Source organism: Pelodiscus sinensis, unplaced genomic scaffold, assembly GCF_049634645.1.
Source record: "Pelodiscus sinensis isolate JC-2024 unplaced genomic scaffold, ASM4963464v1 ctg71, whole genome shotgun sequence".
NCBI classification, from domain to species: Eukaryota; Metazoa; Chordata; order Testudines; family Trionychidae; genus Pelodiscus; species Pelodiscus sinensis.
Genome location: NW_027465980.1, coordinates 639,442 through 651,930, shown reverse-complemented (window position 1 = coordinate 651,930; position 12,489 = coordinate 639,442). Strand labels below are relative to the sequence as shown.

The 12,489-nt window shown below is 63.4% G+C and overlaps 1 protein-coding gene across 1 annotated transcript in view; it reads left to right on the top strand.

Moving 5' to 3' along the window:
* Positions 1-12,489, top strand: part of DLG3 (discs large MAGUK scaffold protein 3) — a 169,711-nt gene that overhangs the window by 4,623 nt on the left and 152,599 nt on the right. The window contains 1 exon segment of the mRNA XM_075917662.1: positions 2,569-2,700. Within this exon segment, the coding sequence (XP_075773777.1) occupies positions 2,569-2,700 (132 nt within the window).

The window sequence follows — 12,489 nt, the reverse complement described above, 5'->3', positions numbered from 1 at the left end:
GCGGCCCTGCAGACAAGACCCCTTCTCTTCCCGCTGGGGGGGTCCGTCTCTCCCGTGGGCCCGCGGCCCTGCAGACAAGACCCCCTTCTCTTCCCGCTGGGGGGGTCCGTCTCTCCCGTGGGCCCGCGGCCCTGCAGACAAGACCCCCTTCTCTTCCCGGCGGGGGGGTCCGTCTCCCCCGTGGGCCCGCGGCCCTGCAGACAAGACCCCCTTCTCTTCCCGGCGGGGGGGTCCGTCTCTCCCGTGGGCCCCCGGCCCTGCAGACAAGACCCCTTCTCTTCCCGGCGGGGGGGTCCGTCTCTCCCGTGGGCCCGCGGCACTGCAGACAAGACCCCTTCTCTTCCCGGCGGGGGGGTCCGTCTCTCCCGTGGGCCCGCGGCACTGCAGACAAGACCCCTTCTCTTCCCGGCGGGGGGGTCCGTCTCTCCCGTGGGCCCGCGGCCCTGCAGACAAGACCCCCTTCTCTTCCCGGCGGGGGGGTCCGTCTCTCCCGTGGGCCCCCGGCCCTGCAGACAAGACCCCTTCTCTTCCCGGCGGGGGGGTCCGTCTCTCCCGTGGGCCCCCGGCCCTGCAGACAAGACCCCTTCTCTTCCCGGCGGGGGGGTCCGTCTCTCCCGTGGGCCCGCGGCACTGCAGACAAGACCCCTTCTCTTCCCGGCGGGGGGTCCGTCTCCCCCGTGGGCCCCCGGCCCTGCAGACAAGACCCCTTCTCTTCCCGGCGGGGGGGTCCGTCTCCCCCGTGGGCCCCCGGCCCTGCAGACAAGACCCCTTCTCTTCCCGGCGGGGGGGTCCGTCTCCCCCATGGGCCCCCGGCCCTGCAGACAAGACCCCTTCTCTTCCCGGCGGGGGGGTCCGTCTCCCCCGTGGGCCCCCGGCCCTGCAGACTGCCCCTGGCCCACGAATGAGGCTAGGCCGTGAGGGACACAGATCCCCTTGTCCAGCGGGCTGAGCGCCCTGCTGTGAGCACTGGATGCAGCGGGACTAGCCAGACAGATCATGAGCTCTGAGGTCGGGAGATGGGCGCCCTGACCTCCCTCGCCGCCCCCTCCCCCACCGCCCCACACAGACGCCCTTTGTTTCCCTGCGGCTGCCCGGACAAAGGGAAACATTTGCTGACAGGATGGGACCAGCCCAAGGTCCCTGTGAAACCTTTTCTTGTCTGCGAGGCAGAGCCCAGCCAGGCGGAGGGGCTGCCTGCCGCAGGCCGAGGAGGCCTCCGTTGTCCAGGTGGAAGTGGATCAGGCCCCCCTCCCTGGCACCAAGCCCCCCCCCGAGCCATTAGAGCCCCTCCCTTTGCTGGGGGGAGGGCAGCGTGTCCAGAATCTGAGGGAGCCCCCCAGGCAGCGCAGAGCAGGCTTGGCTCGTGTCTACCAGAGACCAGCTTCGGGCGCAGAGGGACGTCCAAACACAGCCCCACGGAGAGCCAGCCTGGGCCACGGGGAAGCCAGGAGCACGGCCCGTTGTGCGTAAGGTTGTGACTGCCCTCCCTGGCTAGGGGGTGGCCTGGTAGGGAAACCCTGAGTCCCAGGATGCAGTGCAGTCAGATACATTCCCTCGCCCCGGCGCATGGCTGGTGCGGAGAAAGTGAATAAGGAAAAGTTATTGACTAGTTCCCATAACACAAGGACAAGGGGTCATCAAATGAAATGAATGGGCAGCAGGTTTAAAAAAACAAAAGGCAGTATTTCTTCATGCCGCGCATAGTCAACCTGTGGAACTCCTCGCCAGAGGATGTGGTGAAGCCCAGGACTTTAACGGGGTTTAGAAAGGAGCTAGATGGATTCATGGAGGATAGCTCCATCAATGCTAATTAGCCAGGCTGGGCAGGGCTGGTGTCCCTGGCCTATGTTTGTCTGGAAATGGGCGACAGGGGAGGGATCAGGTGAGGATTCCCTGTTCTGCTCACTCCCTCTGGGGCACCTGGCACTGGCCACTGTGGGCAGGCAGGACCCTGGGCTGGATGGACCTTTGGTCTGACCCAGTCTGGCCGTTCTTTGGAGCTACCAACCCTGCCGCTGCTCCTGTGAAGATGCGAGGTCCCGGTGCGCAGTGTAGCTGGGTGCAGGAGCGGCCTGAGGCCAGCTGTGGCAGCTGGCTCCCCCGCCTGCATGGCCGTCAATGGCCGTGACGTAATCACAGGGCGCCCGGGCCGGCGGCGCCCTAGGCGACCACCCAGTTGCCTAGGCTCACGGTGCACCCCAGGACTGGGCTGTCTGCCTGAGGGCCGGGGCTGCGGTGTAATTCTGCCGTGTTTGGGGGTAGGTGAGTATGGTCTGTTCAGTCTTTGACCTTCGGGCCCAAAGGGACCTGCCCGACAGAACCACTGGGTCCATAGTTTGCGCCTGGCGTGAGCAGTGCGCTTTCCCCTTTCACTGCCTGGCTAAGTGGGCCGGGCCCCGCACTGCGATTCCGCTGGCCTGCCTGGGCGGTCCCTGATGGAGGGGCAGACCCCCTGCCAGGCGTGGGCCGCGGTGCCGTGCTGTTCGGTCGAGGTGGGCTGTGCTGTGCGCTGACGCGGTGCCTCCCGCTCCGGTGATGCCTGAGGGCTCTCCTCCGCTGTCTCCCCAGACACGCAGCGGGCAGTGGCGATTCTGAGCAGGTACCAAACCACGCTGAGGGACCCAGAGGAGCAGCAGTTGAAGGCGTCTATCGGAAAGGTCTCGCGCATCTTCCGAAGCGACCTCTTTCAGGCCCTGCTGGGTAAGTGCCTCCTGCCCGCCACAGGCGCCGCACGGTCGGTCGGAGCGGGCCGGCTTCTGGGGAGCTGAGTGCGGGCTCGGCGCGGGACAGCCCCCTGCGGCTCACACGCATGGAGCTCTCCCCTCCCAGACCAGCCACCGAGGACGAAGGCGCGGCTCAGAGCGGGTGGTGACAGGCACCTGGGTAAGAAAAACCTCAGCTACTGGGACTGGCCACCTGGCCAGCGAGCAGCTGGGGCCTGGGCTCTGATCGCCTCCTGTCTGCAGCAGGGGAGCGAGTTCCCAGGGCCTTTCGCCAGCCCATGGGCGGGGCCCCCTTTATCTACCAGCATCGCCTGCCCCAAGGCCCTGAGCTGGCCAAGACTGGTGCTCAGGAGCAAGTGTGGTGACCTGGCGAATAGGGATGTAAAATCTCGTTCAGTTAGTTAACTGGGCAAATGTTCTGTTTAACCAATTAAACGGGCAAAGGGGCTGGAGCGTCCCCCATGCACGGAGGCTGCTCTGGAGCCTCCCGCTCCCCCGGGTTAAACATTCACATTCCTCCCAGGGAAGGAGTGGGAGACCTGAGCTCAGATACCCAGCGCCCAGTGTGGCCGTCCAGTGCACGGAGCTATTCCATTCAAAGCTCGTGGCGCGCAAAGCTCCGTCACAGCTCCAGCTGTTAAGCGGGTGCAGTTGTGAGACTGTGGCTGTAATGGTGAAAGGCGAAAAGGGTCTGTCACAGGACTACAGTTCCCAGAATGCTCCTTTCATCGACGGGCCTGAGTCTAATGGACACCTCCGACTTTCTTCCTCACTGTGGTTTGTGGGGCAGTGTGACTTCTCCCTGCCTTGCCCCCGAGGCCTGCTTGTGTCGGGCATTGCTTCTCTAGTATTATCATCCCTGAGGCCCTCGGGAGAAACCGATTTTTCTCCACTTGCTTCCATTTGGAGGCAACATTTCCCAGGGTTGGAGAAGTGCCTCCCAATGCAGCCCTGTCTTCAGGAATGCTGAATCTGGAGTATGCGCAGGCAGTGCAATGCGTTGAGGGAAAAGAACAGCACACACAACACGACTGTAACTGCCGGCCCCGGTCGGAGGACCGAACATGCCTTCCCCTCACAGCACAGCAACCCCTGGAGCCATGCCAGCACAGCTGGAGCCAGACTAGAAACCAGACAAAGTGAGAAACTCCCACAAATCTCCTACTGAAGCCAACTTTCTACTTTCACACCCTTTCCTATTTGCTTCCCATGAATTTTCTAGCAAACAAACGAATGGCCAGGACGGTTCCTGGAAGCAGCCCATTTTAAATCATTACGACAGATTATTCCCAAAAACCAATTCTGAACTCTTGACTGGCAGAATTCCCGGCAGTCACCCTGGGAGTGCACAAACCTGCCCATGTGACTTGTGTGTCCAATCAGCAGTAACACAACCCCAGTTCTGAATGCTTCAGCGAACTAGAGACAAAAACATATCGGCCAGAATAATTCAGCCAAGAAGCTAAAACAAGGAGTAGCCGTGTGAGAACCGCTATCTGCGAGCAGTGAATGCAATTCCCTCGGTCTTAGGGATGTTAGCGAGTAGTCGACTGGAGTATCAGCTACTCAATTCCCCCGCCCCCTGCCACCGCTGCCTCTAGGAGAGGCAGTAAAGGGGGGAACAGCAGCTGGTGTTGGGGGGAGCTGGCTTAAAAGCTGGTTTCCCCCCGTACTAGCTCTACAGTGCTGTCTGCCCCTCCTCTGCTGCCTCTATCAGAGGCAGTGGTGGCGAGGGGGATACGGGAGGCTGCTCCGGCAGCAGCCCCTGTCTGCAGGAATCCCAGACTCCCCCCGCCCCCCCCGGACAGGGCTGCTGCCGCCGAGCAGCCTCTGTTTGTGGTGACCTGGGCTGGCCGTGCACAGGGGCTGTTCACAGCAGACAGGGCTGGCCACCACAAAGAGGGGCTGCCGGACTCAACGTGAGCGGGGACCAAGCAGTCCTGGCTGGCGCTGGTCCGGGTCGGCACACCTCTGCATTTTAAAGGTAGTAAGGGCCCGGCAGCTCTTACTCCATTTAAAATGCAGAGCCGCAGCGCAGGTGACTCCGGAGCTGGCACGAGCCAGGACTGCTCAGTCCCGGCTCAAGGCGGTTCCTGGGGCTCCCCTCGCTGCAGCTCTGCAGAGTAGCCCTTATCAACTAATCGTGCAGTGGGTACAAATCGTATCGACTACACGATTAGTCAGATCACGGCAATTTAACCTCCCTGCTTGATCTAAGGTCCCTGTATGACCCCCCTCGCCATGGCGGGGTCATGATCTTTCAGGCATGGCCCCTCACACACCCAGCAAGGCAGGGAAGAGCTGGCTGTCCCACGGTGCAGAAGAGAAGGGGGCACAGCGGAGCTCCGAGATTTGCCTGAGTTCACTGACGACGTCTCTCAGGCATTTCGGAGGTGCACCTCACATATCACCTAGCCCTTTGTAGCTTTGCCACACCCAGAGACGGTTTCTCATGGGCAGAAACATCCAAGGTAGGGTCTTCTCTTTCTCTCCTTTCCTGCCACCCTAACCCTCTGCCCCCTTGGCTTTTCTTCAGGGTCCGGGAGCTCTGCCTTCCGTCCCTGAGACACAGGCGCTAGGAATGGGGCTTAGCTGGGCCCTCCTGGGAGCTTTCCAGTGGGTTCGGAGGGACATGCAGCAAAGGGAGAGCAGCAGAAGATGCTGCAGCTGGCCTGGGGCCCTGCAGTGTCAGCAGGAGGCGTAAAGAGAAACTTGCTGGGAGTGTTTTGTTAGCGCAGGAGTGGAGGTCAGATACATTCCTGTGTCGTGTGGCTCAAACCGGGGTCATCTGGGCGAACAACCGAGTCCAGCTGGGAGCCCTGGTGAATTACCGGGAATTTCCTGTTAGCAAGAGTGCAGCTCCTACGATTGACAGACAGACCATATGGCACACGGACGCTGCCACTCAACAGGGAGCCCAGGGCAGCCTCGCTGCGGACCCTCTCCTCCCCGGGTATGTGTTGTATCCGCTGGCTGCTGTCTCCTCACACCTACAGACTGTGGGCCCTTTCCACAGACTGGCACTGTCTTCCCCCAGGAGGTGCGGACAGAGCATGCTCTAACAGGCTCCGTCTGCACTGCGGCGCTATTTCGGGTTCCAGAAGTATCCCGAAATCGCTATTCCGCGTCTTTACACACGCCCGTTATTTCGAAACAGATTTTGCAGTAACGGGCGTGCTATTCCGACATCCCTGCAACCCTCCTTCCACAAGGGGGAAGGGATGTTTCGGAAAAGTGCCTTATTTCCAAATTTGGCGCTGTGCAGATAGTGCATTTCAAAGGCTGGTGCTATTTCGAAATGACCCTGAAGTAAGCGATGCAATTTGCACAAATCGCGTGGCTTCTTTCGAGGTAAGGGTGCAGTGTGACGCCCCACAGGGCCCTGGGGCCCACCAGGCACTAGGGCCTAGCACGGGAGAAAGTCTCACCACACAGCGACTCTGCAGGCGCATGGCAGCCCTGTCCCGAGGAGGGTGCAGGGCCTAGCACACCACCCTCCTCCACCCCAGGCTCTGCCCCCTCCACCTCTTCCTGCCCCTCCTCCACCCACATTGCACCCATTCCCCAAGCCCTGCCCCTGCTCTGCCCCTTCCCCCAAGCCTCCTCCCCGGAGCGATAAGACCTGGGGGATTCTTATGGGGCCTGGCGCGGCACCAGGATTGGGCCCCCGTCTCACACTCACTGGGCAGGGAAATAGGAAACCCAGCCCAAGCCCGCTGCTCTCAGCCACGTCGCTCGGCAGAGCAGAGCAACCCAGCCGGGAGACGCCAGAGCGGACCAGGCTGGGGCTGGGTTGTCCCACTTCCTGCGGCTCCTGCTGCTACTGGTGAGTGCAGGGTTGGGCCCAGCACCTGCTGCAGGTGCCAGGCCCCTGGGTAATCCCCTGTGACGGCGCGTTGGGGTCCCCCGCCTCCTGCACCCCCGAAAGGGCACAAACAGACTGCACCAGCCGGTAGAACAGAGGGAGTTTATTGCCTCTCCAGAATACAGCACAGCACAGATGTCACCAGGTTACAGGGCAGGCCTAGGATGCCTCAGCCCCTCTTTATATGGGGTGGGGGGTCCGGCTTCTAAAGCCCCCCGCCTGTTGCTGAGGCTGCTTCCTCCATGCTCCCAGACAGAAAACTAACTAACTCTCCTCCAGCCCTGCCCCCCAGCCAGGGCAGCATCCATCTTCCTTTGTTCCTCCCCATGGGGGGTAGCTGGTCGGACAGGTTTGGAGCCCCCTTTGCATAATGACTCCTGTCACAGACTGCAGAGGTCGCCACAGCCCTAGCAAGGTCCCCCCACTACGTCACATCCCCCCACCCACGGGGGACCCCAAGGCGCAGGGCCTGGGGCGGCTGCCCTGAACCGTCCTATGGACGGGACCGCTCTGGCTCACGGTACCACTAACCTGTGAAAGGGGGGCTCGGGCTACAGCAGCCCAGGAGGATCCAGTTGTGCGCAGCTTTGCTGAACGTGGCGGCAGCCAGTGGAGCTGTGTAGCCCTGGGTGGGACAGAGCCGTTTCAGTGCCAGGCGGTTCGCCATCTCTCTGGGCACTTTGCCCCTGGGGTGATGTTTCTCCCGCTGTGAGCCCAAGGTGCACATAGAGCCATGGGGATGGCCAGCAGCGATCCAGAGGGGGCGTGGCCAGCAGCGATCCAGAGGGGGCGTGGCCAGCAGCGATCCAGAGGGGGCGTGGCCAGCAGCGATCCAAGGGGGGGCATGGTGTCGTTCTGGATCCAAACAACGAGGAGGTCTCGGGCACCTCTGAGACTAGTGGTATTTGGGCACAAGCTTCCCTGGGTGAAACCCGCTTTGCCAGATGAGCTGGCGTGGAAGTGGCGGTAGCGGGGCACCTAGGGGAGACGTTGCGTGTGTGAATCAAGTCGGAGCGAGGGGCCCGTTCACAGCGTTTGGGGTGCAGCTGTGAAGACCCAGAGGGGAAGCTGCCTTGTAGTGCGCTAGCCAGTTCAGATCCTTGTCCCACCCTAAGCTGACGGTGTGGAATTTGCGAATGAGTTCCAGGCCGGTCTCCCTCCGTAGCGCGGGTCTGAAGTCTGCCGTGGCAGGCTGGCTGCTCTCAGATCCCTGGCCGAATGGCCGGGCAGGTTACGGTGCTGGTGCTGCTCCACATTTGGAGTACCTGGTGGGTGTCCAGTCGTCCTTTGTGCCTGGCAGGGGCGTTGCTGCGCGTGGCAGTGCACAGCAGAGGTGCAGGTGCACGGGCGGACGCGGGGGCCGTGGGGGGATCCGGCGATGGTGTCGCTCATGTAGCGCCCAGGCAGCCCCCTTGGCTGGGCTCGGGGCAGCCTCCCAGAAGGCACATGCCCTGGCTCAGACGGAGGGGCTGAGGAGGGCAGGGTCACTTGCATGCTGTCACGGATGGGGGCTGGTTTCTTACAGGGATGTTAAGTTTTGTTTAATCAACGAATCGAGTCGATGGAATTTATGCTTATCGGACGGCTGACGAGTCGCTTACATCCCGGGTGTCTTTAGGCCCCGCTTGCCGGGCGCTCACGCTCCTGCAGGGGCAGCTCCCTTCTCTGCTAGCACCCCCAGCGGGGGGTGGTTACTGGGCTAGGACTGGGGGGGGCTGCTGGCCTGAGTTGTGTCGCTGTGCGTGGCTTGCACCCCCTGTGTGTGTGTGTGTGTGCGCGTGGGGTATTTCTGGCCGGGGGGTGGTTACTGGGCCAGGACGGGGGTTGCTGGCTTAGGGGAAGGGCTGCTGGCTGGGGGGGGGGGGCTGCTGGTCTGAGTTGTGTCGCTGTGCATGGCTTGCACCCCCTGTGTGTGTGCAGGGGGGGGGTATTTCTGGCCGGGGGTGGCAGCTCCCCTGCTCAGGAGCGCCTGGCCTGGGGTCAGGCCCAACAGGATGACTTGGCCGAGTGCCGGGGAAGCAGGATTTGCTGCCGCCTGGCCTGTCTCCTCACACGCTGGAGGCCTTGCCCTGCTGGGGAGCCAAGTGTGTGCTTTGCAGCCAAGCGGCCCAGGGCCCCGGGCAGGCCCTCCGGGACCTAGGGCGCCATGGAAACAGGCTCTCACAACAGGGCCGCGTTGGCCCTGCTCCCGGAGTCTCAGGGGGACTGAAAAACTGCAGCCTGTGTGGGGAGGAAGAGGCTGCCCCACAGAGCCATGGGGCCGAGGAGAAGCCAGGGGCCAGGGGGCGGGGCCAGACATTAGGGGTTCGTCTGCGGGAGGGGCTGAGGGCTCCGACGGGGGGGGGGGGGGCAGGCTCTGGGGGGCTGGGCACGAGGCACGTGAGGTACAGAGAGGTCCAGCCTGCAGGCAAAGAATTTGGAGTAGAAAATAGGGATGTTGGCGACCAGCCAGCTGTCCGATAAGCAAATGCTTATGGGTTAGTCGTGTGCAACTAGACTAGTTGCTCCCCCCCTCTGCCGAGCCGAGCCCCCCCTCTGCCAAGCCGAGCCGAGCCCCCCCTGCCGAGCCGAGCCCCCACTCTGCCAAGCCAAGCCGAGCCCCCCCTGCCGAGCCGAGCCCCCCCTCTGCCGAGCCAAGCCGAGCCCCCCCTCTGCCGAGCCAAGCCGAGCCCCCCCTCTGCCATGCCGAGCTGAGCCCCCCCTCTGCCGAGCCAAGCCGAGCCCCCCCTCTGCCATGCCGAGCTGAGCCCCCCCTCTGCCATGCCGAGCTGAGCCCCCCCTCTGCCGAGCCGAGCTGAGCCCCCCCATCTGCCAAGCCGAGCCCCCCCCTCTGCTGAGCCGAGCCCCCCCCTGCCAAGCCGAGCCGAGCCCCCCCCTGCCAAGCCAAGCTGAGCCCCCCCTCTGCCAAGCTGAGCGCCCCCCTCTGCCAAGCCAAGCTGAGCCCCCCCTCTGCCAAGCTGAGCCGGCCCAGAACGTTCCAGCCCTACAGCCCCTTTTTGAATCCGGCCCTGGGGAAGGCGCACTAAAGGGCCATCCCAGAGCCCGCACAGTCTAGGCCTGGCCCCTCTGCCAGCTGCCCTGCGCCCTCCTGTGACAGTCACATCCCTAGTGGGAGGCAGAGTTTCAATCCTCGGGGGGGGGGGGAATAGCAATTTTCGGTCTTTGGAGGGGGATAGTTTTGGTGCGGGGGGGTAACTAGTTTCGCTGTTGGGGGGGAAACGAGTTTCGGTCCTCGGGGGGGGGGAACAAGTTTCGGTGATTGGAAAGGGATATTAAGTTTCTGTCCTTGGGGGGGGGGGATAACGAGTTTCAGTGATGGGGGGGGTAGTGAGTTTCAGTCCTCGGGGGGAGGATAATGAGTTTCAGTGATCGGGGGAGGAGGGGTGTGACGGCGCGTTGGGGTCCCCCGCCTCCTGCACCCCCGTAGTGGCACGAACAGCCGGTAGAACAGAGGGAGTTTATTGCCTCTCCAGGGTACAGCACAGCACAGATGTCACCAGGTTACAGGGCAGGCCTAGGATGCCTCAGCCCCCCTTGAGATGGGGTGGGGGGGTCCGGCTTCTAAACCCCCCAGCCTGTTGCTGAGGCTGCTTCCTCCATTCTCCCAGACAGAAAACTGACTCACTCTCCTCCAGCCCTGCCCCCCAGCCAGGGGCGGCATCCCCCTTCCTTTGTTCCTCCCCATGGGGGGTAGCTGGTCGGACAGGTTTGGAGCCCCCTTTGCATAATGACCAGACAGCAGAGGTCGCCACAGCCCTAGCAAGTTACCCCCACTATGTCACAGGGGGAAATGAGTTTTGGTGCTTGGGGGTGTGTGGCGTAGTGGGGGGCTGTCTGCTCTGTAACCCGGTGCCCCCCTGCGCTGTGCTGTGTGATCCCCACTGACTCACCTGCATGTGAATTAGCCCAGACGCCTCATCCCAGCCTGGGCAGGTAACAAGGCGCTTCCCAGGGGAGAGACAAAGGGAGGGAGATGGGGACGGACACCTGGCTGGGGGCAGGGCCTGGGAGCGGGGCGGTTTTTGGCTGGGAAGACATGACGAGAGGAGACTAAGAGGAGTGCTGGGAGTTCAGGGGGCGATGCACCCCACCCCCAAGGGGTCTGAGGCTGCCTGGCCCTGACTCCTGTAGCCACATCACGTCTGTGCTGTGCTGTATCCCGGAGAAGCGATAAACCCCTCTATTCTACTTGCTGCTAGAGAGGTGCAGGATCGGGGGGTCCCAGATGCGCCATCACAGCGCAATAACGAGTTTCGGTGATTCGGGGCGATAACGAGTTTCGGTGCGCGGGGGATAATGAGTCCTCACTGGGCGTAGTGCCGGCACTTGCCCGCTTTGGGCAGAGCTGGGCGCAGAAAGCAGGTTTCCTGCGTGCCGGAGGGCACCTTGCCCGGCAGCCTTTCGGCAGGCTCATGCTACACTAGGTGCCTGTGCTGTATCTGCAGTGTGGCCTGTGACGCTCTCCGGCGCCTGTTCGTGCTCCTGCGCGGCGGCTGCACCCTGCTGCTCAAGGTCACCGCGCTGTTTACCCGGCGGGGCTGTTCCCACTCGAGCACTGAGCCCCTCCCGCCTCGCAGGCTCCTCGCTGTCACGCTGCAGCCGGAGCCCAAAGGTCTCCAACAGCCCCACGAGCCCGTCGCTGGCTCAGGCGGCCAGGCGCTGGTACCTGCGTGCAGTGCAGCTGCTCCCCCGTGCTCCAGTCCCGGGTCGGGGCCCTGCAGGCGACCCCCAGAAAGGCTTGGTTACATGTGCCTGCAGTGTTTGGCCCCTGGCCATTAGCATGAGTGGCCTTCTGTCGACAAAACCATGCCTGCGTCCTTCCACGAGGCATGCCACCTTGGGCCATAGCGCTCTGTTGAGGGAAGGCGCCATTGCCTGCGAACGGTGCCTCTTCAAAAGAGAGCGTCCAGACTGCCTTTCGAAAAGGCGCCTTGCTTTGTCGACAGCGCTGGCTGCAGGCTAGACGCTCTCTTTCGACAGCGGCCTTGTGGGCAGTATCTGTCGACCGAGCCTCTGTGGAAAAAGGCGGGCAGTCTAGACGTACCCTAACGTCCCTGCCCAGAGCAGGAGCTCCGAGCACATCCCGCCCCGGCCCCCGACGGAGGCGCCGGGGAATGGAGCAGGGCAGCCCCAGCAGCACGGCGCCGGGAGAGCTCTCGTCCCAAAGGCCTCGGTCCTGCTTCCCAAACAGGAGCAGCTCCCAGGGCCTCGCAGCGAAAGTGGGTCCCTGTGGCTGCTGCTGCTGCAGAGCAGAGCGTGATGCTCCCTCGGGACAGTTCCCAGAGCCCGCTCCCGGGGAGGGGCCGCTTCTCCCCCTGAGCTCTCCAGCTGCCCCGAGTGGGAAGGACAGGGGACCCTCTCCCGCTATTCCGATGCCTCCTGCGTCACATCTCTCACTGCAGCCCGAGGGCTCATGCCAGGCCTGCACAGGGCCCCACCTCCTCCACTCCCGGCGTGCTGTGCCTTGGGGCTGCCGGCAGGGAAGGGGCTTGCCGAGGCTGAGCGGGGTGGCCTGTGGGCGTGGAAATGAGTGAGCACGGCGTGTGGCGCGCCAGGGGCTCACCGCAGCACTGCAGGTGCTTCACCTGCGAGATCACGTAGCCCCGCCCGTGCCCCCCCTTGCCACGCCCCCGGTTCCCAGGACCCCTCGCTGTGCACCCCCCCGCTGATGGCACCCCCGCTCTCAGGGTCCTGTGGGCTGTTCTCCCCCCGCCCCAAGGCAGGGGGGCCAAGCCCATGCGTCAGACACAGAACAGCCCGGGCTTTTAAAACGCGCCTTTGGGTGTGTTAGCGGCTCAGGAGAGGTGGCGCATGTCTCCATGGCCGGGGCCTCGGCGCATCCCCGCTGGACCAGGGGTTTGCTGTGATGGGGGGATGCCAGCCTGGGAGCCGGGTAGGGAG